This window comes from Stegostoma tigrinum, chromosome 4, assembly GCF_030684315.1.
Source record: "Stegostoma tigrinum isolate sSteTig4 chromosome 4, sSteTig4.hap1, whole genome shotgun sequence".
In the NCBI taxonomy this organism is placed as follows: domain Eukaryota; kingdom Metazoa; phylum Chordata; class Chondrichthyes; order Orectolobiformes; family Stegostomatidae; genus Stegostoma; species Stegostoma tigrinum.
Window position 1 is genome coordinate 49,583,954 of NC_081357.1, and position 27,517 is coordinate 49,611,470.

The 27,517-nt window shown below is 41.1% G+C and overlaps 1 protein-coding gene across 2 annotated transcripts; it reads left to right on the forward strand.

Annotated features, from left to right (window-relative positions):
• coq3 (coenzyme Q3 methyltransferase) lies at positions 1-23,861 on the forward strand. Of its 2 annotated transcripts, none has more exons than XM_048531753.2 (6): positions 1-284; positions 6,084-6,230; positions 11,754-11,853; positions 13,585-13,827; positions 19,276-19,435; positions 20,522-23,861. In XM_048531753.2, exons 1-6 carry the CDS (start codon positions 76-78, stop codon positions 20,731-20,733), a joined length of 1,071 nt encoding a protein of 356 aa, XP_048387710.2. In that variant the 5' UTR covers positions 1-75; the 3' UTR covers positions 20,734-23,861. The 2 variants fall into 2 exon arrangements, with proteins under 2 accessions (XP_048387710.2, XP_048387711.1); XM_048531754.2 differs by lacking the exon at positions 1-284 and adding an exon at positions 316-533.
• The last annotated feature ends 3,656 nt before the right edge of the window (positions 23,862-27,517 follow it).

Below are 27,517 nucleotides of genomic sequence, written 5' to 3' on the forward strand. Positions count from 1 at the left end.
AGTGCGCGTGTTTCCGGCGGACAATAACAAGCGCTACACCGAGACTGGTGAGCTGCAGCAGGGTCAGTGATAGCAATGTGGAGAAAGTTGCTGTGTACTTCGGGGGTCAGTTTGCAGACCGGGCGCGTGTTCGGGATTCGAGAACGCGCTGTCCGGGCTGCGTTCTGCGATTGGAACGCGGTGTTAGCACGGCCCGGAGTTCGAACGCCAGCAGTCGCGAGTTTGCAGCCGTCTGCAGACGGCACGGACCCCGGAAAGGGCGGGGGTGGCGCTCACAGTAGCTGGTAAGAAATGGCAACGTCAATAATCGTGATTATTGGTAACTATCGAGAGTAAATTTCAGTGGGATTATTTATCCATGGTCTCCGCATGAAGGAATTCAACAACCACTTGCACATTTGTATTGTGTATTTAAGATCTTTTTTAAAAAATCGTTATTTGGTCGTGGGCTTCGCCGATTGGCTCAGCATTTACTGCCTGGTCCAAACCTTGGAGAGAATGGCACTCTTGAACATTCCATCCTGGGGATACAGGTACACCCACAATGCTGTTGGGGGAGGGATTTCCAGCGCTTTGATGAGGCGACATTGAAGGAGGTTGCGTTTTCTTTAAAAATCAGAATGATCACTGGCTTGGAGGGGAACCTGCAGGTGGTTTATTTGTTATCTTTGTTCTTATAGATGGAGATGGCCGTGGGTTTGGAATGTACTGTTTAACAAGCTTCCATTGTATTTTTGCCATGCTGGTTGGAGATGGCATGTGTTGTTGCTAATGTGTGCTGGTTGGTAAAGAAAGAGCATTCCAACTGTTGGATAGTGTCTTGATCAAATAGGCTCGATCATTTCAAACTTCTTGAGTGTTGCTAGAGCTACGTAATCAAGCAAACATAATATTTCTATCATTCTCCTGAACTGTGCCCAAGGTAGACAAACAGGAAGCTGGATGAACGCAGCAAGCCAGGCAGCATCTGGAGGAAAGGAGCAGTCAATGTTTCAGGTATAACCCTTCTTCAGGACTGGTTGTGCGGATAGGGCGAGCTGCAGATAAAGAGACTCTTTGAATTTTGCCAATTAATTTAAACAAAGCACCTAGATACAGAAAGCCAATTGAATTTAAATCTGATGGTTTCAGGTTGTCAACACCAATCATATAAGAATTTGATTATGTCAAAGACATTTGGCAAGTTGGGAAGAGCCGACTGTTACCTGAAAGAGAGAGTCATCTGCTACCTGCCAGAGTTAGCACTATTCAGCTCTCAGAGAAAGCCCGTCTAATTAATCACAGGCACCATGGTATTTTAGCTCACAGTCTTCACAGGAAAAAATACAGAGAAAATTAACAGAAGGAGGATATTTCTGAAGAGACTGCAGTCAACAAAATCTTCTAGAAGACAGCTTATGTGAATTTAGAGAGTTTAAGTTATGGTTTATTGCTTCTTATTAATTGGGTTTATATTAGTGGGACTTGTCTTTATTCAAACAGCGTTCCAGTAGAATTTAGACAAGTTATGAAGTATTTAATCTAAGGGGGAGTTGTTGGTTTGTTAGTAATTTTATTAATTTGTTCATTGTTGGGTTAAATAAATTGTTTCTTGTTACTTTTAAAGTGGAGATCAGGGATTTTTTTTCTTTTAATAGATTGTGAGTTGAAAGATGAGCTTCTCTGGGTGTTTTGAGGGTAATTCTTAGAGGGGATCCCCCTACTTCTGTCATAACAGATTGGGGCTTAACCTTTAATTTAATTATCGGAAGGGTTCAGCCATTTCCCATTGTCACACTTACACAAGCTTGGCTCAGAAGTAGTATTATCCAGGTTTTGCTGCATTATAGACTTGGACATCTTCAGTACCTGAGAAGATGTGAATTGTTAAAGTTTTTGAGATTTGTATATCGGATTTTGGATGAGGTTGTAGATTTGCTCGCCGAGCCACTGTTTGTTGCAGACGTCACCAATGCATCTCCGATGAAGTGTTGGTGTTCTGTCCCACCTGTTATTTAAATGCCTCTGTTTGCTGGGTTGGTAGGCATTACTTCCACTGAAATACAAAACCAGCAATATTACCTAGCAGCATGATGAAACATCTGCAATCAAACACACCGGCTCGGCGAGCAAACCTACAACCTCGGGTGTGAATGATATTGAACATCGTTCAATCATCAATGAACGTCCTGAGTTCTGACCTTCACAACCAAGGGGATGTGGTTGATGAAGCAGCTGAATATACCGGTTCCAAGACACTTCTTTGAGGAGCTCCTGCAGTGATGTCCTAGGCCTGCCACAACAACAACCATTTTCCTTTTGTCTTAGGTATTAGCCCAAATTAATTGAGATTTGACTCCTGATCATGTTGGCTGCAGTTTTGCTAGCGCTCCTTGATGCCATACCTATTGAATAATGCTGTAGGTGTTGAAGCATTTTCCTATAGACGCGCCCATACCTTTGTGCTTCTGGTACCACTGTTGTTGGAAACATGGAGCAATCCAGGCAGGGTAAAAATAGTAATCAGAAGTTTAAACTTGTTAAACATGTCAGTATAGATGTTGTCTATATGGACTTCAGCAAAGCATTTGACAACGTTGCACAGGTAGGCTGGTTAGTAAGTTTAGATCACATGGAATCCAGGCGGAGCTAGTCAACTGGATACAAAATTGGCTGAAGGTAGGAAACGGAGGGTATTGGTGGAGAGTTGCTTTTTGGACTGGAGGCCTGTGACCCGCAGTGTGCTGCAAGGATACGTGCTGGGTCCACTGATTTTTGTTGCTTATATAAATTATTTTGATATGAGCATAGGAGGCATGGTTAGTAAGTCTACAGATGATACTTAAAATAGGTGGTATTGTGGACTGTAAAGAAGATTATCTCAGAGTACAACAGGACCTTGATCAGATGAGCCAGTGGGCCAAGGAGTGACACACGGAGCTTAATTTCGATAAATGTGAGGTGTTGCATTTTGGCGAGGCAAATCAGGGCAGGACTTACACGGTTACTGGTAGGGCCCTGGGAATTGTTGCCGAACAAAGAAACTGAGGGGTGCAGGTGAGTAGTTCCTTGGAGGTGGAATCGCAGGTAGACATGGTGGTGAAGGAGGTGTTTGGCATGCTTGCCTTCAGTGGTTAGAACATTGTTATGAAAGTTGGGACAGCATGTTGTGGCTGTACAGGACATTGGTGAGGCCACTTTTACACGACTGTGTATCGGTCTGCTCACCCTTCCGTAGGAAGGATGTTGGAAAGCCGGAGAGGGTGTAGAATAGATTTACAAGGATTATAAATAGATTGCCAGGACTGGAGGGTGTGAGCTATAGGGAGAGGCTGAAAAGACTGGGACAACTTTGTTTGGAGCGTTGGAGACTGAGGGGTGACCTTACAGAGGCTTTGAAATCATGAGGGACCTGAATAGTGTGAATAGCCAAGGGCTTTTTCCTAGGGTGGGGAGTCAAAAACTAGAGGGCAGAAGTTTCGGGTGGGAGAGGAAAGATTAAAAAAGGACCTGAGGGGTAACTTTTTCTTGCAGACGGTAGTGCATGTATAGAATGAGCAGCCAGAGGGAGTGGTGGACATGAGTACAACATCTTAAAAAAACATCTGAATGGGTATATGAGTAGGAAGGATTTAGAGGAATGTGGGCCAAATGCTGGCAAATGAGACTTAATCAGATTGATTGGCACTGATGAGTTCGACCAAAGGGTCTGTCCCTGTGCTGTATGACTCTAGGTACCTATAAGTTGTTTTCCTCAGAGGTAGCATATCAGGAGTATAAGTTGATTCTGTGACCTGTCCCCATTTTAGAATTTTTGAGGTACTTTATTAGACAAAGAAAAATAAGGAATAATAATGAAGGAATGAGGGAAGTGGCAGAAGTACTGCGAAGGATGAAAGTTTTGTTGGAACTTGAAATAAGATTTATACTTAACTTTCATTTCTATTATATTTTGGAGACAGAAAAGCACTTCAAAGATGTAGAGCAAAATTTGACATGAAAGCGCTTTGTGTGATACTCGAGGTGATGGCTAAAAGCTTTCAGCCAAAGACCTAGAATCAGAGAGTGGTTGCAAGTCATTCTACATCTGTCATTTCTGCAAGGAGCAATTGATCTATTCTCACTGACTGCCCTTGTGTAATCCTGTGTTTTTTTTTCTCCCTTCAAATGCTTAACCAGTTTCTGTTCGAAAGCCATGATTAAATTTGCTTCTATTGCACTCCAAGGCAGCACAGTTCACACCCTCATCATTCATAAAAATCTTTTCCCTTATTTCACCTTTTAATTCTCTTGTCATTCACCTTAAATCTACATCCTTTGGTTCTTAATCCTTCTGCTAATGGGAATAGTTTCTGCTTCAACATAGTAACGTTTGGTCCCTCAAAAAAACTTCTCGTATACACTTTAGAAGTGTAGTCACTAATTAGGAAGGTAGCTGCAAGTTTACATAGCAAGCTGCCACAAAATCATGACGTGAATAGTCTTTTGAGGGGTGAAGAGTGGCCAGGTCAGCTGAAGAATGCACTTCGTGAAAAAGATACAACGGGATCTTTTGGATCCACCTGAACATGTGAAGCAAGTATTGGTTTAGCAGTTCTTTCAAAAGGCAAAAATTGCAATGCAGCACTGCCTCAGAACTGCACTGGATTGCCTATCAATTTTGTATCAGCACGAACTTGAACCTACAATTTTCTGACCTGTCACTAGGAAAAACAGAGTCTTTTTATAAACTCTTATATCCAAGGTGAGAAACTGCCGTTGCACCTTTATGTGCTGCTCCGTCCTTTCATAGAGTTGAACAGTACAGACACAAACCCTTCAGCCCAACCAGTCCATGCCGAACATAATCCCAAACTAAACCAGTCCCTCCTGCCTGCTCTCCGCCTGTATCACTCCAAACATTTCATATTCCTATATCCATCCAAATGTTTTTTAAACATTGTAATTGTACCCGCATCCACCACTCCATCAGGAAGTTCATTCTATATGTGAACCACCCTCTGTCTTTAAAAAAAAATTGCATCTAATGTCTTTTTTAAACCTCTCACCTCTTGCCATAAAAATGTGCCCCCTAGTCTTGAAACTTCCCATCTTAGAATTAACGGTACTTGTCCTTTCCCTGACTATACTTCAGTATTTTATAAACTTCTATCAGGTCACCTTTCAAACTCGTATGCTCCAACAAAAAACGTCCCAGCGTATCCTTTAACTCAATCCTTCCATACCTGGCAGCATAGTGCTAAATCTTTTCTGAACCCTGTCCAACTTGATAATATCCTTCCTATAACTGGGTGACCAGAACTGGACACTGTGTATTCCAGAAGAGGCCTCACCTGTACAACCTCGACATAACGTCCCAAACTCCTAAACTCAAAAGACTGAGCAATGAAGGCAAGCATGCCAAACACCTTTTTAACCATCCTGTCTGTATGTGATGTAAACTTCAAAGAATTATGTACCTGCACCCGTGGGTCCCTCTGTTTTACAACACTACCCAAGGCCCTACCATTAATTGCATAAGCCCTACCTTTGTTTGTTGAACCAAAATGCAATACCTTGAACACCAACTGCCATTTTTCAGCCCATTGACCTATTTGATCAAGATCCCTTTGTAATCTTAGAAAACCTTCTTTACGGTCTACAATGTCATCTGCAGACTTACTTACCATGCCTTCTATATTCTCATGATTAATTTTGTTGCATCAGTTCTTTTTTCCTCCATCTGCTCCTGCTATCTGCAAAAATGGAGGCCTGTACTTGGTCAAAAGTTCTTTCTGTCCCGTCATATTTGAACAGGCAAACACCTTGTATGTTCTTTTGAAAAAAACATCTAAACTTATTAAATTAATAGCAATGTAATGGCTTTTGTTATGGATATGATTACAATAACGTCACTCGTAAAATATCACATCCTCTAATGATCTGCTGGACTCAATATAAAGAAGATTAGGTTTGCTGTCAATAAAATGACACATTGACCCAAACAGATTTTCAAATTTTTTTCCTATGAAAATCTACATACTAATTTTAAATATCATTTGGTATGAAAACCTGATTTTTGAAGAGGTTCTAAGAGGCGTTATTTACTGTAATTTGCTCCTTAGCTTTTTTAGGAAATACAGCACATCAAAGACAACTGTGGAATCTGGTGAACTGAAGAAGTTTCAGGCTTTATCACAAAAATGGTGGGATAGAAATGGAGAATTTGCAGCTCTACATGCTTTGAATGACCTCCGTGTTCCTTTTATCCGGTATGGTAACATTTCAATTCACCCTGTGGTGGTGGAATCGTGTTATTCGATTTTAGAATTTGTCACATTCAGGAGACTGGGAAAATTGTCTTTCTAATTCCTTGTTATTTGCTTTTGGAGATGAGCGATAGGTTAGTTTGTCGCAAGAGCACTTGTTACAGCAATGAGAGAATACGATGTTGGCGTAGAAGTAAGCCATTCAGTCAATCAGTCAGCTCTACCATTCATGATCTGGCCATCTTCAAAGCCACTTTCCTGCCTTTTTCCCATAACCTGTGATTCTCTTACTGATTAGAAACCATCTGCAACAGCCTTGAATATACTTAATGACTCAGCCTCAACAGCCCTCTGTGGTAAAGAATTCCACAGATTCACTACCCTTTAACAGAAGAAATTCCTCCTTATCACTGTATTCATTTGCTTTATACATACCGTCACATCTTGTGTTTTTAAAAATCTTTTGTCATTTCAAATATACTTTTTGTCTTTTGTTTTTAATTAATAGAACCTCACGGTGGTGACTTCTTCTGTTTTGGATGAGACTTATACCTTTGTCTCAGCCTGGGCAAGAAAATGAATGAAGAAAAGGAGGGAATTTAGTGAATGTGCAAATAGATTTTTAATGTCAATTTTCTTTTTTTGTTTTGCACTGATTTCAGCTGCATTTTTGACAGAGTTATAAAGCACTCAAACAGACCATTTGTCCAACTTGTCCACGCCAACCAGATATCCTAACCTGATCTAGTCCCATTTGCCTGTATTTTGCCTGTATCCCTCTTAAACTCTTCCTATTCACGTACCTGCCCAGATGCCTTTTAAATGTTGTAGTTGCACTAGCCGCCTTCTCCCCATCTGGCACTTCGTTGCATGCACGCACCACTTTCTGTGTGAAAAAGTCACCCTCCGGTCTCTTTCGAACCTTTCTCTTCTCACCTTAAACCTATACCCTCTAGTTTTGGATTCCTTACCTTGGGAAAAAGACTGGCTATTCGTCCTATCCATGCCCCTCATGATTTTATAAACCCCTATAAGGCCATCCCTCAGCCTCTGATGGTCCAGGGTTAAAAAGCCTCAGTCCATTCAGCCTGTGCCTATAGTTCAAACTCTTCAACCCTGGAAAATCCTTGTAAATTTTTTCTGAACCTTTTCAAGTTTAACAACGTTTTTCCTATGGCACAGACATAAACTGAATACAGTATTCTAAAAGTAGCCTCACCAATGTCCCATACAGCTGCAACGCACATGATTTGATGACTTTTGCAAGCAGTATTTTCGACATCTTATCAACTAGTCACAGAATGACAACTGAAGTAAGTGCTAAAAAGGGTGAATGAGACTGGAGCACTGAACTCATGTAAGGAACAGGACTGGTGCAAGTGTATGAGGCACCCTACGTGAATTTTCAGCCTTGTGCTCTTGTGCCCAAGCCTGACACATGGTCTAATTTTTGCTGATCAGGGATCTTGCATTAACAACCAACCAACATGCCCACAGCAACACCTGTAGATAAATATGCAGTTCCTTTAGTAACAAAGAGGAAGTAAACACTGCAATGAATTGCAGAATCGTGGAATTGTTGCCCTCGACCAATTCCGTCAGCACTGGTCCCCCAAACGAAATGTTCACTAGGTTTAATTCTCCTCACTTTCCCCCTGCATATGCTTCCTTTTCAGATAACAATCTAATTTCCCTTGCTTCAATTGGACCCACCTCCACATTCTCAGACAGTGTATTCTGTATAATAAAATGTGAGGCTGGATGAACACAGCAGGCCAAGCAGCATCTCAGGAGCACAAAAGCTGACGTTTCGGGCCTAGACCCTTCATCAGAGAGGGGGATGGGGAGAGGGAACTGGAATAAATAGGGAGAGAGGGGGAGGCGGACCGAAGATGGAGAGTAAAGAAGATAGGTGGAGAGGGTGTAGGTGGGGAGGTAGGGAGGGGATAGGTCAGTCCAGGGAAGACGGACAGGTCAAGGAGGTGGGATGAGGTTAGTAGGTAGATGGGGGTGCGGCTTGGGGTGGGAGGAAGGGATGGGTGGGAGGAAGAACAGGTTAGGGAGGCAGAGACAGATTGGACTGGTTTTGGGATGCGGTGGGTGGAGGGGAAGAGCTGGGCTGGTTGTGTGGTGCAGTGGGGGGAGGGGACGAACTGGGCTGGTTTAGGGATGCTGTTGGGGAAGGGGAGATTTTGAAACTGGTGAAGTCCACATTGATACCATTAGGCTGCAGGGTTCCCAGGCAGAATATGAGTTGCTGTTCCTGCAACCTTCGGGTGGCATCATTGTGGCACTGCAGGAGGCCCATGATGGACATGTCATCTAAAGAATGGGAGGGGGAGTGGAAATGGTTTGCGACTGGGAGGTGCAGTTGTTTGTTGCGAACTGAGCGGAGGTGTTCTGCAAAGCGGTCTCCAAGCCTCCGCTTGGTTTCCCCAATGTAGAGGAAACCACACCGGGTACAGTGGATGCAGTATACCACATTGGCAGATGTGCAGGTGAACTTCTGCTTAATGTGGAATGTATTCTGTATGCTGCATGTGGGGAAGTGGGGAAAAAAAATTAAATTTTATTTTCAGAAAGTTCTATTAAGCAATCCACACTGAGGAGGATATCGCTGACCAGCATGTAGTGGAGATTGCATAGGGAATAATGACAAAAGAAGGTATTAAACTTAATTGAAGCTAAGTGTAAGATGTTCATAGATTCACGGTTTGAAGCCATTCTATGTAGCTTTACTGCTGACCATTTCAAGAAATACAGATTCCCTAGGCCGATAGTATTTTCAGATTGTGAAAGAAAATGTGAATAATGCCTTTGGTTTCCCTCAGCTTCACTCATAATTTATGTTTCCTAACAATATTAACATAAGAGAGGAAACTTAAATCCAAGTATTAATTTTGAAAATGACTGAAGTCACTAATAGGAATTTCAAAACGCTAGTTCAAATGGAGGCATAGTGTGGGGGCTTCAAATCATTCCATCCATCTGGACCAGTTTTCTTAGCATTAACAAGAGGGTCCAGTAAGCTGGTATCTGCCAGCAGTATGCACCAGAATGAATACATTGCCATGGTTGCTGCCTGTAAGAATGCTGCACTACAGGGACAAGAGTTCGAGTAGTAGGGTGGAGCGACAGTGGGACAACAAAGTTCTCACTTCAGCCGTCTGCATTTAGTGGCCTGGCAGCAGTAGGGGGCAGGCTGAAAGCTTGCTGCGTCTAGCTAAATTTGCAGTTGGCGCAACAGCAAGTGAGAAGGAGACAGCTGCTCTTGCAATCACAGATCAAGGTTGCTGTTATAGGTCCTTCAATCAAAGATTTCCTATCTCTTGCTTTTCCCATTCCTCCACGGATAGAGTCTGTGATTCCTAAGGTAGCTCCATCTCTCCTGCTCTCACCGTTTTTCCAATGACGACTGTGCAGTTAGTATTGACTTTCAACACTGGCAGTTTAACTGGCAATTAACAATTCTGAGACAACAAGGTGTACATCTGGATGAACACAGCAGGCCAAGCAGCATCAGAGGAGCAGGAAAGCTGATGTTTCGGGTCTGGACCCTTCTTCATAAATTCTGTCTTTTTTTTTTAGAAAGAACTTGACCGTTTCTGAGTGGAAGGAGCCTTCAGGCAGCTTTGTAGTTCAATTGCCAGACTTAGAGAGAAAATTGGGACACTCTGGTTTTGAAAGTCTTCTGTATGACTACAAAGCTACCTGCAAATCAGAAGTAGCAGTTCCAGCCTGCAGCAACTCCCAATTTACATAAAAACCAGCAATGCTTTTCCCATCTGAAGTGACCACCTAATTTGCCTGGTGGCTGTACCAGATCTGCAACAGAAACATAAAGTTGATAATGTAGAAGGTTGAAATCAAATGAGCTAAAGGGCCTTCTTCATCTGAGAAATAGTAATGGAGAGAAGGAGGCTAAGAGGGGATTTAATAGAGACATACAAGATGATCAGAGGATTAGATAGGGTGGACAGTAAGAGTCTTTTTCCGAGGATGATGACTTCAGCTTGTACAAGGGGGCTTGGCTACAAATTGAGGGGTGATAGATTTAAGACAGATGTCAGAGGCAGGCTCTTTACTCAGAGAGTGGTAAGGGCGTGGAACGCCCTGCCTGCCAGTGTAGTTAACTCAGCCACATTAGGGGCATTTAAACAGTCTTTGGATAAGCATATGGATGATGACGGGATAGTGTAGGGTGAGGGGCTTAGATTAGTTCACAGGTCGGTGCAACATCGCGGGCCAAAGGGCCTGTTCTGCGCTGTATTGTTCTATATTCTAACTGCTGATGCTGGAGTCGGAGATAACACGGTGTGGAGCTGGAGGAACCCAGCAGGCCAGGCAGCATCAGCGGAGCAAGAAAGCTGACATTTCAGTTTGGGACCGTCCTTCAGATCTCTGCTGCTGCCTGGCCTGCTGTGTTCCTCCAGCTGCACACTGTGTTATCTCTTCTGCATCTGAGACTTTACAAATGTTGTGAAAGTAACTTGCATAGGTATGCATCCAACACTTCCACATCACAATGATCTTATTCCATCAGTCATTGGGAGTCACCACTCCGAGCTTCCACATTAAAGAGATTGCCTGAAGGAAAAGCCTTGACCATTGGGAACCTGAGCTTGGAATCATTTCCCACTTTTTAATCTACTTAATCTTTAGAACTTGCCTTCTGGCTGAATTTTACCAGAATCAGCCATTAATTTGTGTCCATGTTCACTCTCCAGTTTGGGATAGTAGGCAAGTTCCAGAGGTGGAAGCTGTAGAATATAAAGTCAACTGCAAGAGACAGTGCGGATGAGGTAATGTTACCATCAGAGTTGTTTATCCCTCTTGCGGAACAAGGGCACGGTTTTAGAAGCATCTCAGGAAGTCTCTGTGGAATTTTCCCAGTCTCAGTTGCCTGCAAAAACCTAGGTAACATCTGCCCAATATGTCCCTGAATTTTTTAATCAATTTATATGGAGTTGAATTGCTTTCAATCCACTGCTTTTTTTAAAGCAGGCACTGCGTGCTTGTGGGCGTTTGCGTCTTTATTGCTTCAGTGCACAACTACAAGCTCATCTTTGTTTTCCTATCTTCAGATGAAATTGCTTCCAGTGTGTTATAGCTTATTACAGACCTGAATAAAAATGAAGTTTTAAATCAAATGATTTACATAATCATCATTCTAACAGAATTGGTCCAGCTTTATTATCCAGTTGTGCTCCAAAACCATTCACTGGGGCAACTCCATGCTTTAGTTAAATTTTGGAAAACATTTTAAAAAATCTAAATGGTAATTAAGTGACAGCTAATGCATGTCAATTTTTGATTTATTTATGCCTAAAACTAATCAGTTATTAGCTACATAATTGGTATGTCCTGATTTTATAATCTGTAAATCAGTACATGTTTTCCTAAGGGATGAACATAGTAAACATAAGACTTTGCTTTTTTTTGTCTTCCGTTTCACTTTATTGGCAGCCTCTTGGGGAAATGCTTTATATAGGTAATCATTCTTTTTCTTTCCCTAACCTTTACTAGAGATACGTTGTTGATGCATAGTGAAAAACAGCAATTAGGACATCCCCTTCATGGCTATCGAATTTTAGATGTTGGTTGTGGAGGAGGACTGCTGAGTGAGGTATGATAAAGATTTGTGATTAATGACAGGCCAATTTGCAGTTTATGTACAAATAGAGAACATTTTACTGACAGTCTGCATCATTCTAGTGCCTTACTTCAGCAAAATGTTGGAGGTCAGGGACCTGGGAAAGTGGATGAAAGGAACTATAGCCTATTGCGTTAGATCAAGACTGTCCACTTACAACCAAGAGGAATGATGTTTTGCCTTGGATATGCCCCCATACGTCAAATTATAAAACAGAAACATTTTTACACCCAAATGGAACCCAATGCCTTGTACATAGCACAATATATGAAGAATAAGCTTATAAATAATAATTTCGAGAATAATGATAATTCCTAAAAAAAAAGGTCCTGGAAATCTCTCCCCAATGGCATCATAGGTCTAACCACACTATATGGACTGCAGCAGTTCAAGAACACAACTTGCCACCACCTTCTCAAGGGCACCTGGGGACAGGCAAGAAATGTTGGCTCAGCCAGTGATGCCCACGTCCCATGAGTGAATTTTTAAAGATAACTGAAGTATTAGTTTCCAAACACATTTTTAAAAAAAGTGAAGAAACAAAATTTCTAATTAGGTGGCAAGTAAACTCCGATTAATCAAGGTGTTGCTTTGGAGAATGCATTAGGGAATGATTATCCCTGAAGCATTTACATTCAAAAAGGGCATGTTTCCAGGACAGTCCATTAACAGATCAAATAGCACACTCCTTCAGCTGTTCACAGTGAATCACTGATCAGACACAAACAGCTGGTGCTTGCAAAACCCACAACATTGTGGCAACGTTCCAAAATTGGACAGCACTTATTGAACAATCCTAATGTGTAATTACACTAACAAACCAATCTAAAATCATCAGTCAGACTCGCATTGCAACCCTCTTACTGAAACCTGCATACATTCATATACATAGACCTGTTCTCTTTTAACAGAGAACATATCCACGCATTGCATCTTTTTCAAATAAACAAAAGCTGTGGGACACCCATTTTCTAGTGCATCAGTCAACACTTTGCCATAGGTGATCAGAGTGCACTTGCTAAGCGCACTTTCCTCAAGCAGTATGACTGATGTAACATTTGAAATTTGACCTTTGTGTGCTTGCCTTGATAAGTGCATGATGTGAAACTTCAGCAGTGCATCTCAAATGAGGTAGTGGCAATTCAAAGCAAGTTAGAAATAGAATCAACATCCAATGCAGCTAAAACTCTTAATACCTTAGAATTCTTAATTTAAGAACTTGTTAATTCCATCATGTTCGCTGCATCTAACTTGCTGCTTCCTGCTCATTGAAACTCCCACGTGCTTCCTCCATTCTGACCCTCTTGTTTCCCCTTGTCCTCACCAGTATCTTTGCTGCAAAGGCCCTTGTGGGCCACATTAGCCCTTCAGCAGGGTCACCAATTAGACAGCCCTGGCAAAATTTAAAGGAAACAGAATTCCTCACTGCCTCAAATGTCTGTCTGGTTCTCATGTATGAATGATGTGCTTCTTTAAACCAATCTGTTACCATATATTCACTACCGTATGACTAAACTGGTTGTGGCCCTTTCTTGGCACAATTTCGGATATAATCATTGGGTTCTCTCCACTTCTTTACTCAAGTGCTTTTTCTTTAATGATATTTCAGTGGGATTTTGTTTTGGCTCTTCTCACATTGATTATAAAATAGTGACTGTATTTTCTCAGGATAATCATTGGTAATTTTACTTTTGCCTTCTTTAGCCTCTTGGTAGGCTTGGAGCGATGGTTACAGGAATTGACCCTCTGGAAGATAACATCAGAATAGCAGATGTACATAAATCGTTTGATCCAGCCCTGAAAGAACAGGTTCAGTATTTAGCCTGCCCTCTGGAACAAATGGCAATGGAAGCACCTGGAATGTTTGATGCTGTTATAGCCTCTGAAGTTGTGGAACATGTCAGTGATGTGGAAACTTTTATCAGATGTGCTGCACAAGTTTTAAAGGTACAGTTTAAAAGACAAAAATCCAACTTTACTTGCACAGTGTGAGCTTCACTGAAGGATAGCATTTATTGTCTGTCCCAAATGGCTGTCAAGGTAAAGTTGATGAACTGCCATCTTAAGCGCTGTCATCTGGTGGTAGAATACACATAAAAATAGAGTCAGGATTTGGATTAGTTGTGTATGTTTTGAGAATTTTATTTATAAATGTCTTCTAGATGCTGTAGCCAGAAGTAATTAAATGGTGAGAATTGATCATTCGGGTTTAAAGTGCAGATTTAGCTCACTGCTGTTTAGTTTGTGTTGGAAGTGCAGGATTGTAATTCATGCTTGTTTATTTCTTTTTGATGCCACATTGTCTTATCTGAAGACAATTAATTCTGACAGGTTGCTGCAGCGGTTTGATCGAGCTGTGAAACAGCATTGGTGATATATTTGCAAGTCAGGATAGTGTGTGACTTGGATAAGAACTTGCAAGTAGTGGTAGACCCCCCTTCAAAGTGGGAGAGCTTTGAGAGGTGCAGTTAACAGAGCCTTGGCGATGTTCTGCAGTGTATTTGATTGCCAGCACATAATACAACCATGTAGTTCTGTTGCTGGAGGTTGTGATTATTTTAAGGTGGTTGATGGAATGCTGATCAAGAAAACTGTTTATCCTGGATGGAGTTGCACTTCTTGAGCATTATTTAAACTACGCTAATATGGAGCAGTGGCAGGTCATCACACTTCTGAATTGTGCCTGATAAGTGTTAGAACGACTTCTGGGAGCCTCTCCTGAACCCACAAAAACTTTTCACAGTCAGCAAAGTGCAAGTTAGGATTATGACGGGTGCATTGCAATACTGTTATCAATTCAGTACAGGTAAGGTCTGTGCAGATTACCACTGTACTAAGCATCCACTATACCACCAGTGCACTTTGGCTGCAATATGTACATCTTCAGGCTTGATTAGAGAAACTTGCCAAATTTACTTGTTAACATCCCCCAGTTCTGTGACATCTAGCAACAGGAAGAAAACAAAATCTTGCATTTAAACAGTGTCATTTAGGATTATTAGACATTTCAGTACTTCATGGCCAGTGGAACTCTTTTGAAGTTTAGTCATTGTTCTCCAAGCAGAAAAAAATACAACCCGTGCGTAGAAATGCTATAATGTACATAATCTGTTTGTGATTTTGATTAGGAAATAATTATTGCCCAGCACACTGGGCAAAGCTTTCTGTTGTGCTTTAAAATGGTGCTGTGGGATCTTGAGTATCCATCTGGGAGGGCAGGTAGGCAAGAGGAGCAAGATCTTGTTTCCCTTTCTCGATGAGTCTAGAATTAGGGGTCAGTGCTTAAGATTTCTTCTCATCTCCATCTTTTCTCTGAAGCTGATGAGTCTTTGGAACTTGTTCTCCAGACAGTGGTGGAGCCAGGGTCAATTGATGTATTTAAAGCAGATGTTGACATCTTCATAATTTTTGACTAATAAGAGAGTCAGCTGTGGTTACGTGTGACTTTGGACTTGAGGCCGGAATCAGATCAGCCATGATCTTACTGAATGGTGGAACAGTGCTTTTAATTCATGTACTTATATAATGCAGCTCCTTCATCATTAGGACACTATTCTGAAATTAAATAAATAATGTCACTAAGTGCATTGTTTACAACCAGTATTTTAGAGTTTAAGGTGAAAGATCATGAACTTCATATCAAGTGAATTAAGGATGGGCAACACTGCCATCAGCCAAATCCAGAAAAAAAAAATTCTTTAAATGTCAGAAATTACCTGATTGACCCTGTATGCCACAGTTCGTACTGTGAGTCCTTGTTGGTAAATATTTTTTATGATTTTGGTGTAAAAGCACACAGACTGTTCTATTTGAAAACATTTTGAATTACACTTAAATTTCACTGTCACGATGAATAATATTTCAAGAAGCAACACATTTAAGAAATTGAAACAATAATACACACCCCTTTCTTGGAGTATATAAACAGTGTTGATCTCTGCCTTTACAATGAAACCCTTGGAGTTAAGAGGCTACAGCACAGAGAAAGGTAATTGAGTCTGTGCTGGTCAAAAACAACCTACTAACTGCTGCTGGGCCTGCTGTGTTCATCCAGCTCCACACCTTGTTATCTCGGATTCGCCAGCATCTGCAGTTCCCATTATTTCTCTCTACCAACTATTCTAATCACATTTTCCAGCAGTTGGCCATAGCCTTGTATCCTTTGGCATTGCAAATACTACAATGTTATTGAGGGTTCCTACATCTATGACCATTACAAGCAGTGAGTTCCAGATTCCCACCACCCTTTTAAATCTCCTGCTCCTTGCCTTAAATTCATGTTCCCTGGTGATGCCTCCACCAAGGAGAAACATTTTTCCTGCCTATCATATTTATGACTGTCATAATGTTATACATGTCAATCATTTGCTTCCTCAGTCCCCTCTGTTCCAAGGAAAACAGCCCTAGTCTGTCCTAAAACACTCCAGCCCAGGTAACATCCTGATAAATCTCCTCTGCTGCCTCTCCGTGGCAGTCACATCCCTCCTATATTGTGGACTTCAGAACCACACACAGTAGTGCAGCTGTGACACAACCAACATTTTAGACAGTTCCAGCATAACCTCCTTGTTCTTCAGAATTAGATTAGATTTCATTGTCACATGTACTCCAGTACAGAAATAGAATGGAAAGTGCAGAATCACCACTGTCCGGCACAGTCTAAAAATTCTAAATAAAAAGCAGAAAACAAAGAAACAAAAGCAAAAGATTGATCCCGTTCGATACAGCCACTTGCCTACTTGGTTAAGACACAGAAAGCAGCCAGGCCTCTGGAACTCCCAACACCTCCCAGGGACCCTGCGGGGGTCATGGTTCAGGACTTCACCCGTCACTGCCACCATGAGTCCTGAGCCAGGCCCACCAATGCCTTTTGTCCGCCATCACTACCGAACGATTAGAAAAGATGTGGCTGACTTGAGGAGTGGACAAGCCCAAGCTCAGGAACCTGAATGCTGCCTACCCCACCGCCACCATCATGGAAAGGTAAATGCACTTCTATGAATTCCAGTGGAAAGTGTGTTTCTGGCCATCTGACACTCTGAGGAGTGAACTATCCCCGTTACTGGGTTGTGTTCACTTTTGTGGTATCCCCTTGCTTACATTGCCAAGACATAGCTCACCCTCAGAACAGCTTCCTGGGTCTGGATGGTCATTTTCTAGCCAGACTTGCCATGGTGTGTGACCGACAGTCCCAGGCCTGTCCACTCGTTGACTATTCTTGAACACTCTGCCTTGTCAACTTGCATGACTTTTCCCTGGGACAAACCAGTTAGTTCTCAGGGAATCAGATCATTTCTGCACATATGATCGCCTGGAAAAGTCAGTATAAGCCAATCCCTTTATGAATGTCACAATTTTATTTAGAAAGAACTGCATTATCAATGTAGTATCATAAAGTTGAATAAAAGTTGTAGTAATAGATTTACACTTTTTATAGTCTGCTACGCTGTTTGCAAATTCCGGGTAGCCAGTCATGGCTCATACCTGTAAACGCTGGTTGTTTGGTAGGGTGAGGGTGATGTAGGCTATGTCAACCCTACATGACAGGCTTAGTATTCTTGAAAATTTACATGTGAATGTTTGAGAGTGAGTCAGATGCACCTCGGGGATAATGTTTTTGATCACTGTAACCTCTGATGGAGCTTATCTGTTAGTAAGAACTGTTAAATTTTCCCACTTGATGCTTGGTTATCCTGCAGATTAAAGTTGTATCAGGTCGGTTTTTGCCTCAATGTACGTGGTTTGAATGAGTGGGATGTGTGCCAAAACGTGGGAGGTGGATATTGCCACGGTGAGGCAGAAGCTGGACAAATGGGAACACCATTCACTCTCCATTGTGGTGAAAAACTGGTCATCAGGTGAGAGGTACCCTCGGTGTTCTGTGTGGCACAGGTCTGGCCCATTCCCCAAGGCCGCCCCACTGCAGTCACCCAAGTCATCTTCCACTTCATCTGGGATGCCTTGTACGAGCCCTGGATAAGTGGGGGAAGAAAGTACCCAATGCCGCCCCCATCTTGATGGTCACCTTTGTGTGCGGCTGCATCAATCTGTGTGTAGACACTAAGTATCACTATGTACTGAGGCTCTACCTGCCCTTTGTGTTAGGGGGATGGGGCCTGGCCTCGTTGCCAGGGAACACTCCTACTGGTTAGACAGTTCCATACCACCTGTCTGCCTTGGAAAAATTTGTGAAGGAAAACACCTTTGATTAGTTTACAAGTCCATCGGGTAGTTGTCGGCATGTCACATCCTCAACAGCCCGCTGGAAAAGGAGAGAGTTGGTCCTGTCAGGTAGTTCCCTGAGCAGACTATCAAAGTCATTTGGCAGAATGCCTCACTGCCAGAACTTTTCAACAAGTGTCAAGATGCTGCTCGGCTGATGGTGAGAAGCGCACTGCCTTCATGCATGTCCAAACTGCCTACACCACCACAGGTTGTCCTCTAAGCTGGGGGGTAGAGATTGTCATACATCTCCTTCTAGGAGATGCAGTGGTTTTTGTCATGGTTTTCTGGAGCAACTGCTTGACACAGGATTCTGTGCTCTACGGGCTGTTCCCTGGGGGACACACCAAGATGAGCATAGACTATGCCTCGAGTACCACCAACTCAGTGAAAGATGTTCTTTGGTTTGCCCGAAACTCGTTGGCTTTCCAGAGCAAGGAGTTGATGTCGACCAAGTGTTGCAGACTGACACAATCCAAGCTCTAGGACTACATACTGAGGGATGCACTAAAGCTTGGAGCAGCTTCCACCAAGGGACAGTGGAGAAAGGCCACTGTCGCAGGTCTTCCTGCCAAACTACAATGAGGGTCTGTTCAGGCATCAGACCCTCTCCTTGTCTCAATGTTTGTAAATAGTGTCCTACGTGAGTAAGAAATGCCTTTAGTTTGCAAATTGGCAGGGAATGTCAAATTCCAATTGTTAGTATAGTTTTTTTTTAATGAATAAAGTATATTTTTACAACTTAAATAAAAAGTTTTCCTCCATCTGATTTGGGAGATATTTTCGTAAGAACCAGTTTGGGGACGCCTTTATACATCTCTGGAACAGGTGGGACTTGAATCTGGTCCTGCTGGCTCAGAGGTAGGGATGATCCACTTTAGTAGACTCTGTGGCTCTTGGTGATTCACTTGGCATCTTTTTAAGCTTTGGTTGTGCCTTAATTTGGCAGATTGGGAAGTAATATGCATTCCCACACAGCAAGTATGCATTCAGTATCGGGAAACAAAAAGGTGAATGTGAATTTCTTGGGGGAGATTTGAACTGGAAGACAATGAGCTTCTATATATCAGACATCCAGCTGACCAGAAGACCTTAATAATAATTTAGTTGAAATAATGTAGTGTGTTGTTCACAGCCTCAAATAACTGAAATCTCTTATTCCCTGTTAATCAGCCAGGAGGATCGCTTTTTATAACAACAATTAACAAAACATTCCTGTCCTATGCATTGGCAATTGTAGCAGCTGAGAAGATATTAAGAATTGTACCAAATGGGACACATGAATGGGAAAAGTTTATTAGTCCTAATAAATTGGAGGCTCATCTAATATCCAGTGAGTAGTGTTAATATTTACCTTTTTGTACTTTCAAGGATATGTTTCTTACATTAGCAAACAGGGCAACCAGTATCTTACCCATGAATTGATTTAGAGCTAAATGGATTATATTTTGGGAGTGTATCTTTCTAAGTAAGTCAAATGCTCATATTTATTATCATTCACCTTGTTACACAGGAGAGTACAAATGGTTAGCTGAAATATGTTTGGAAATGGGAATTTTTTTTTTGAATAAAGGTTAAAGGTCGTAAACATTGTAGGTGATCTGTGTGAATGGTCCCAGTAAACTGTTGTGCAAAGCACAGATGGCAGGGACGATGCTGTGATAAATTGCCTCATTGCAGCAGAAAAGCAAGAAAACCTCATTGCTATGTGCTGCAAATGTAAAAATATCAATAACAAAATATAATTCTCTTTAGTTTCCATTTTGAGAGATCAGCTAAATGAGAATACTTGATTTTGTGGCCGTGATATTTTTAAGACAACCTTTAAGCAAAGAGTAATGCACCTAATCTGATGATTTCCTGCCTCTGTCCCAACTTTTTACCTTTTCCCCCTTCCCTCCTCCCACCTTGCTTAGTTAGATTGTGGCCACAGTTGTGACAATTAATTACAAACACCAGAAAGTGCAAATGTTGTGTGCTTAAGTGCATCTTTGATGAACAAATAAGGACCTTGTGTCCATTCACTTCACACTGTTTATCTGAGTTCTTAGAATTATGGAAGTTTAATTTTGCTGAGTTCGACAAATAGTTGGTACTTGTGGCAAGCAAACTGAGAAACAACTGAAGAATAGTATAATCTTATATCCAAAGCAACAATATCTGACAATTATTTTGCAACCGTGAGATGATGTTTAAAAACTGCTTTTCATAATTCTGCTCCTGTGCAAAACATTGAAACCTGGCTTTGCTGTGCTTTATTTGTTATTCAGAAAATCATGTAAGAAGGCCTCCTGCAATTGTTCGACAACATAAACAATACATTGGTATTTTATTGAAAGTATCACTTATGTCTGATATTCGTTTATGATCCATAGTTTTTCTTTAAATGCATTCTTATTTTTCTGTTTATGATTTTCAGGTGGATTCACAGTAGAGACTATCAATGGAATGCTGTATAATCCCCTGTTTGGTTCCTGGAGTTGGATTATCAATGCTAGTGTCAATTATGCGTTGCACGCAGTAAAAAACAAAACTGAAGAGAAATCGGATTTCATGTCAGAAAGAAGTGACGGGAAAGACAATGGCTCCTATCAATCAAAATCCGATGCTGGTTCTACAGTACACTCATAAGAGAATGAGCTTTTTTAGTCCAGCACTGCTATGAAAAGCAGTTTTACTGATTAAACTGCCTGATTATAGTGATTATGCTTGATGGAACATTTTCTACATCAAGAGTGAAGAACATTTTGCATCTGGCCAACGAAATTGTAACCGATGAACCATCATTTTTAAATACAGTGTGTTGGTGTGCTGACTGGTAACTTCATTGTAATTATAATAAAGTTAATTTCAAAAATGGTTTGCAGTGTTACTTTTAGCATACATTGTTTCAAACTAATTACTTAAAAGCTCAAAACCATTCAGTCTTATTCCTTTTCGCTGTGGTCTTTCTTGTTTCCCAGCTCTTCCTATTTACAAAGATTATTGTAATTTTTTTTGATTTGAAGAAGTTTTAAATGTATTTTTGCACACCGTGTTTGAAGCTGCCAATGCCAGCATCACAGCTTGTTGATCCAACAGGGATTTTTTTTTGTATAAGTTTAACAGCCAATCATGATTTTGGTATAGTTGACAATTAATGTTTAATAAATTAATTATATTGTGGGTCTTCTGGGGTTTGTTGAGTAATAAACAATAAACTTGGTTATTTTTAATATTGCTGTTTACTAGAACTTGTGATCTTGTACATTTTCCTGCAAATTACCATGTTTATGCTTTCTCAAAGGTATGTTGATCTTTGTTGGCTTTAATGCCTGCAGTTTTGCACACAATCCTGAAGGCACTGAAGTACCAGTTTGTGAGACCAAAAAGGTTGCTTCAAAGCAGCATTCTGTATATGGTGAGGAGTGAGGATTACTGCAGACTGAGGGAAAGAACAAGGTGGGACAGGCGGTGATCTCCATAATAAAACCTTACCTGATGGTTATGATTCTTCTTCTGCAGAGGACCATTCACCCTTTTGCTAACAAATATCAGGATGATGTGTATTTTCATTCTGCTTTCTCAATATGCCTTGAATCATACAAAGGTCATGTTTTGACCAATCTCCGTTCAAAGCAATAATAATATAAGCATTTTGTTGCACATTTGTCTCTGGTTTGTTTGTGAACAAGGAAAGAATTTTCATTTAGATAGCATCTTTCAAAGTGTACTAAAGTCCTTCACACCCAGTTCATTCATTGTTGTAAACTTGTTTGAGCCCACCAAACAGAAACTTAAAATTGAACTTAATGTTCATCTCCACAACTCTATCATTGTTGTTTCTTATTGTCTTAAGCTGCATATTCATTTCCAGGCCCATGAATTCTCTGGCAATGAGAATTCATGCTGGGCACCCCCAAAGAATCTGAAGCTCTGCGTACTTCCAGCTCAAATATTAAAAATTGTTACCATGCTCTCAATGTACATTTGCTCAATGACTACGAGAATAGAATTGGGTCTAGGCCCGAAACGTCAGCTTTTGTGCTCCTGAGATGCTGCTTGGCCTGCGTTGTCATCCAGCTTCACACGTTGTTATCTTGTACATGTGGCTGTGTTTTCCCATGGCACAGCCACTATTTATTCATGCTGTGGCAATTCATTTCATTAACCTTACGTGCAAGGCTGTATTATCTGTAAGGTGGCTTTTGGGAGACCATGGGAGTGTACAGCTGCAGTGGGTCTTCCCTGTTCAACTGTGATTGATCAATTTCTTTTTTCAGCATAGGATGTCACGGGATAAAGTACAAAGAAGTGAGTGTCAAGCACAATCTAATTTCATGTAAAAGTAAACTCAGAGGGTTGGAAGGACTACTTGTTCCAAAGCAAGCAAATTTGTCAGATATCTGTGCACAAAATAAAATTGAATACTGCAGGTTTGGAAATCTGAAGTTTAAACAAAAATAGTAAATACTGGAAACAGTTGTCAAGAAAGAAACAAAATCATGTCAAGTCAATGATTTTCTATCGGAACTGGAAGTGATGAGTTTTGCTCGAGTTTCCCAGACAACAGTCACTTCATGTGGGATGATGTAAACTGTAAAAGATTGTACTGGCATATGTGTATAGTTTATTTACATATAAGCAATGTTGTTACTTTAGTATGCCAAAATGGTATAGAAATAAATGAGAACATCTGTGTATTTACAAAACTCACCGCTTAGATGTTTCCTTATGAAATATGTGCTGATTTTACAGTAAGAGCAAAAAGTGATAGTTGGCAAAGGGCAAATTAGGCTCAAACAAACATGCTTTTATAGTTTTGAGAAAAATAATTCACAGGAGAACAGAGACAAGTATTGTGCACAATTAGAAGCAACAAAAGCTGTTGCCAGAGTAACTAAAAGGTCATTGGAGAAGATCGTGGACAGCTGTAAGACACAATGGTAAAAGCTTTTTTGGCTATGTCAGGAGTCAGATTGCCATGAAAGATGCATAGGGCTACTGAAGGATTCATAGGATTGACTTAAATGGACTCTTGGGGTATAGTGAAGTCTGAAATTATTACCTTGCTGCAGATTTCACTTCTATAGGCAAGTTCAGTTTACTAACAATGAACTACGCTGTCAATTTGGAAATTGTAAAACCTAACGTAGCTGAGGTTGAATGATCAGTTAGATGGAAATAGGAGCCACCAAAGATAGGATTGCCAGTCTAGATGACATTAGCATATATTTTTGCCCATATCATGAGTGTTTGAGCTTGTTACTTTAGACACATACAGATCCAAGGATCAATAAGAATGCCAAGTCATTACTAGAGAACTACTAATTTAACTTCAGTAATTGGCAAGATGCTGAGAGGGTTCCAAGAAATGGGATCTGGATAGAGAAGGAAACCCAGGAAATAATGAGCACGGCTTCTGAAAAGAATAGCTCTGTTAAGAAGCCACTGGGTTATCAAATATGGTTCAGTAGAAATGATTCCTTTCAATTTTTAGACAGCTTTTGAGAAGGTGCCTCACAAAAATTTATCTTTTGCATATTTTGGGATTGCTGGGAGGTTCCTGTAATGGGTTGAGGATTAGTTGATTTTGCATAAGCAGTAACTATTAGTGGTTGTAGACTTGTTTAGAGACCATTTGTCATGAGTGCCCTGCAGGGATGTGTTAGGTATCTAGATGTTATTAACTTTACTAATGACCTGAATGCAACTAAAGGGAATGAAATACAAATGTACATGGACAATGAATCTTTATATAATAAACTGAGTAAAGTGAACTACTTGTATATTCCATGTGTATTCTGAAGAAGGGTCTAGGCCTGGAACATCAGCTTTCCTGCTCCTCTGATGCTGCTTGGCCTTCTGTGTTCATCCAACTCTACACCTTATCCAAGAAGAGTCTAGGCCTGGAACATCAGCTTTCCTCCTCCTCTGATGCTGCTTGTCCTTCTGTGTTCATCCAACTCTACACCTTATCCAAGAAAGTTTCATGATCAGTTCTTCAAGACTTTAACAGACACATGGAATATACAAGTAGTTCACTATACTCAGACAATGAATCTTTGTATAATAAACTGAGTACAGTGAACTACTTGTATATTACATGTGTCTGTTAAAGTCTTGAAGAACTGATCATGAAACTTTCTTGGATAAGAAGGTGTAGAGTTGGATGAACACAGCAGGACAAGCAGCATCAGAGGAGCAGAAAAGCTGGCGTTTTGGACTTAGACCCTTTAACTTTACTAATGACCTGAATGCAACTAAAGGGAATGAGATACAATGTACATAGACAATGAATCTTAGTTTATTATACAATGTACATAGACAATGAATCTTAGTTTATTATACAAAGATTCATTGTCTATGTACATTGTATCTCATTCCCTTTAGTTGCATTCAGGTCATTAGTAAAGTTAAAGGGTCTAGCTCCAAAATGCCAGCTTTCCTGCTCCTCTGATACTGCTTGGCCTGCTGTATTCATCCAACTCTACACCTTGTTATCTCAGATCCTCCAGCATCTGCAGTTTATGCTATCTATGAAACTTTCCTTGCAGTTTCTACAGCACTAGCGAAAAGAAAGTCAAACTGCAGAGTAGTATTGTGATGTGTAGCAAGATCTAAGACAACAGTAGGATGTTTTTAAACTCTGGCATCTAGCTTTGGCCCTGGTTGGCAAGTTGATTTATGGCATTTTGACTAGATCAGCTTGGTGCAGATCAGGCAGTGGTCTATGTAGCATGGCATAGTTATCCTGCCATCAGCCACGACCTTCTGTCAAACAGGCATGTAGTCACACAGCACGAGCTATGCTTGGCCTGTTTTTCTCGCTTCAACCATTTACTCATTATTTCAGGTTTCTATTTCATCACTATCTCTTCCAATACATGACATTGGATTTAAGTAGATGTGATTTCCACCCTCTCAAGAGATCCAGGTACTAGGAGGAAGCCAAAGCAATGAGATTGATAAGCTTTGAAATGTAATCCCTGAACATCAACGGAGAATCACTGAACCCTATCTAGCTAACATCCCTGGGCATTATGGCAGCTAAGCATTGCAGGTTTTGTATTATTTGGGTGAAATTGTGTTTGGATAGTTACCATCTCTTTTTCCGAGCATAATTGCTGTCATTCAGATCTTTCCATTAACCTTTTCCAGAGTAAGTGCTAGCACTGGCATTAAGACTATCGCTATTAATAAAAATGGTTGTAAAACAATGGGAGATTGAGACCAATTCCATCGCTGCTTCAAAGAGTTAGCATAGGTAATATCGGTGGAATAGTCTTCCTTTTTGCTCTAAGATTCTGTAGATATGTGACTAGCAGCATATACCTTCATCCAGATATTGGAAGTAGCTATTAGTCCTTATTTTCCTTCAAATGTAATTAATAGTTGCACTATAAAAATTGATGGACATGCAGATGGTGGGAAATGTCAGATACACTGAAAAAAGATTTCACAAGGACCAGAGATAACAAAGTATAGAGCTGGAGGAACACATCAGGCCAGGCAGTATCAGAGGAAGCCTTCTTCAAAAAAATGATTTTTTTTCTGAGGAAGGATCCAGACCCGAAACATCAGCTTTCCTACTCCTCGAATGCTGCCTGGTCTGCTGTGTTCCTCCAGCTCCACACCTGGTTAACTCTGACTCCAGCATCTGCAGTTTTTGCCATCGCTTTCAGAACAACCTCTTGGTTTCTGATTCAATAGTGCCTTGGTCCAAACATGAGTAGAAGAGCTGAATTCCAGAGATGATGTGGAAGTGATTACCTAGGATATTAAGGCAACACTTGGCCAACTACAGCATCAAAGAACCTGATTGGAAGTGAAGAAAATGAAATGAGAATAATTTCTCCACTGGTTGGAGTCATACTTATTGCACAGGAAAGTTTTGAGGTTGCTGAAACCTAAACATTTCATTCTGAGGACATCACTGTTGCAGTTCTTCAGGAAGTGTCCTAGGATCAGTCATTTTCAAATGCTTCATCAATGTCTTCCCTGAATTATAAGATCAGAACTGGGGCTATTCTTTGCAAAGTGCTTAGATAATGTAGCAAGCTGCCCATGCGCACAGCAAGACCTGGGCTGTAGGGAAGCTTGAGTGAATAGCAGCAGGTAACTTGTGCCACAGAAGTACTAGAGAGTGACCATCTCCAACAACTACAAGTATAAGCGCCTTTATTGACATTGGTGAGATGCTTGTTTGGAGGTATTGTCAGTGAACTAGTAATCAACAACCGAGGCAAATGTTCTATGGAAACAAAAAAAAAATGGATGTTGGAAATCTGAAACAAAAACAGAAATTTCTGGGAAAACTCAGCAGATCTGGCAACATCTCTGAGAGAAATCAGAACCAATATTTCAAGTCCAGTGACTCATCTTCAGAACTGATTGAAGCTGGGAAAAGGTAGCGCTTATGCTGAAAACTGGGGTGGGGAAGGGTGTGACCAAGGTGTCTCAGAGAGAATGGTCCCTTCAGAAGTCCTCACCACCCAGTAACATCCACATTCAAGGATCAATAGCACCATTTCCACCACTTCCAGTGGGATGACATCGCACACCCCATGCTTTATCATCACATGGGCTGCTATCATCACAATCAACATACTTTTCATCCTCTGAGGTCCCCATTAGCAACTTTTCTTTCTCCCTGGCTCACCATTATCCATTCTTTTGTCGGGCCAACTATTGTTCTCTCTCTCTGGCTCAATCTCCACCTATTGTTCACTACCTTCTCTCCTCCCTTCCTCCCTACCCCCAGTCTTCAGCATAAATAACATCTTTTCCTAGCTATAATCAGTTCTGAAGAACGGTCACAGGATCAGAAACGTAGGATGTTTTCTCTCCAGAGATGCTGCCAGACCTGCTGTGGTTCTCCAACAATTTCTGTTAATTTTCTGTAGGATATTCATGGTAAAAGACACCATTAGCATACCAAAACTTCAGGAGAGTCAGGGAGCAGAAGTGACTATAGTGGTCATCACTAAGGAGAAGGTGCTGGGAAAGCTGAAGGGTCTGAAGGTGGATAAATCACACAGATTAGAAGGACTACATTCCAGAGTTTTGAAGGAGATACCTGAGGAGATTGTGGAGTTTTGTGGTGATATTTCAGGAACCATTGGAGTCAGAGGAAATTGAAGAGGATTGGCAAATGTCTAATGGGACATGCTGTTTAAGGGGATGGAGGCAGAAGGCTGGGATTTATAGGCCAGTTAGCCTAACTTCAGTTCTTGGTACAATTTTAGCATTCATTATTAAGGGTGAGATTATAGGGTGCTAGGAAGTGCATGGTAACATAGGGCTGAGTCATCTGGCTTTGTCAAGGGAAGGTCATGCCTGACAAATCTGCTGGAATTCTTTGAGGAGGGAAAGTGCAAGTTAGACAAAGGAGAACTAGTGGTCATAATCTTTTTGGATTTCCAGACTTTGTCGT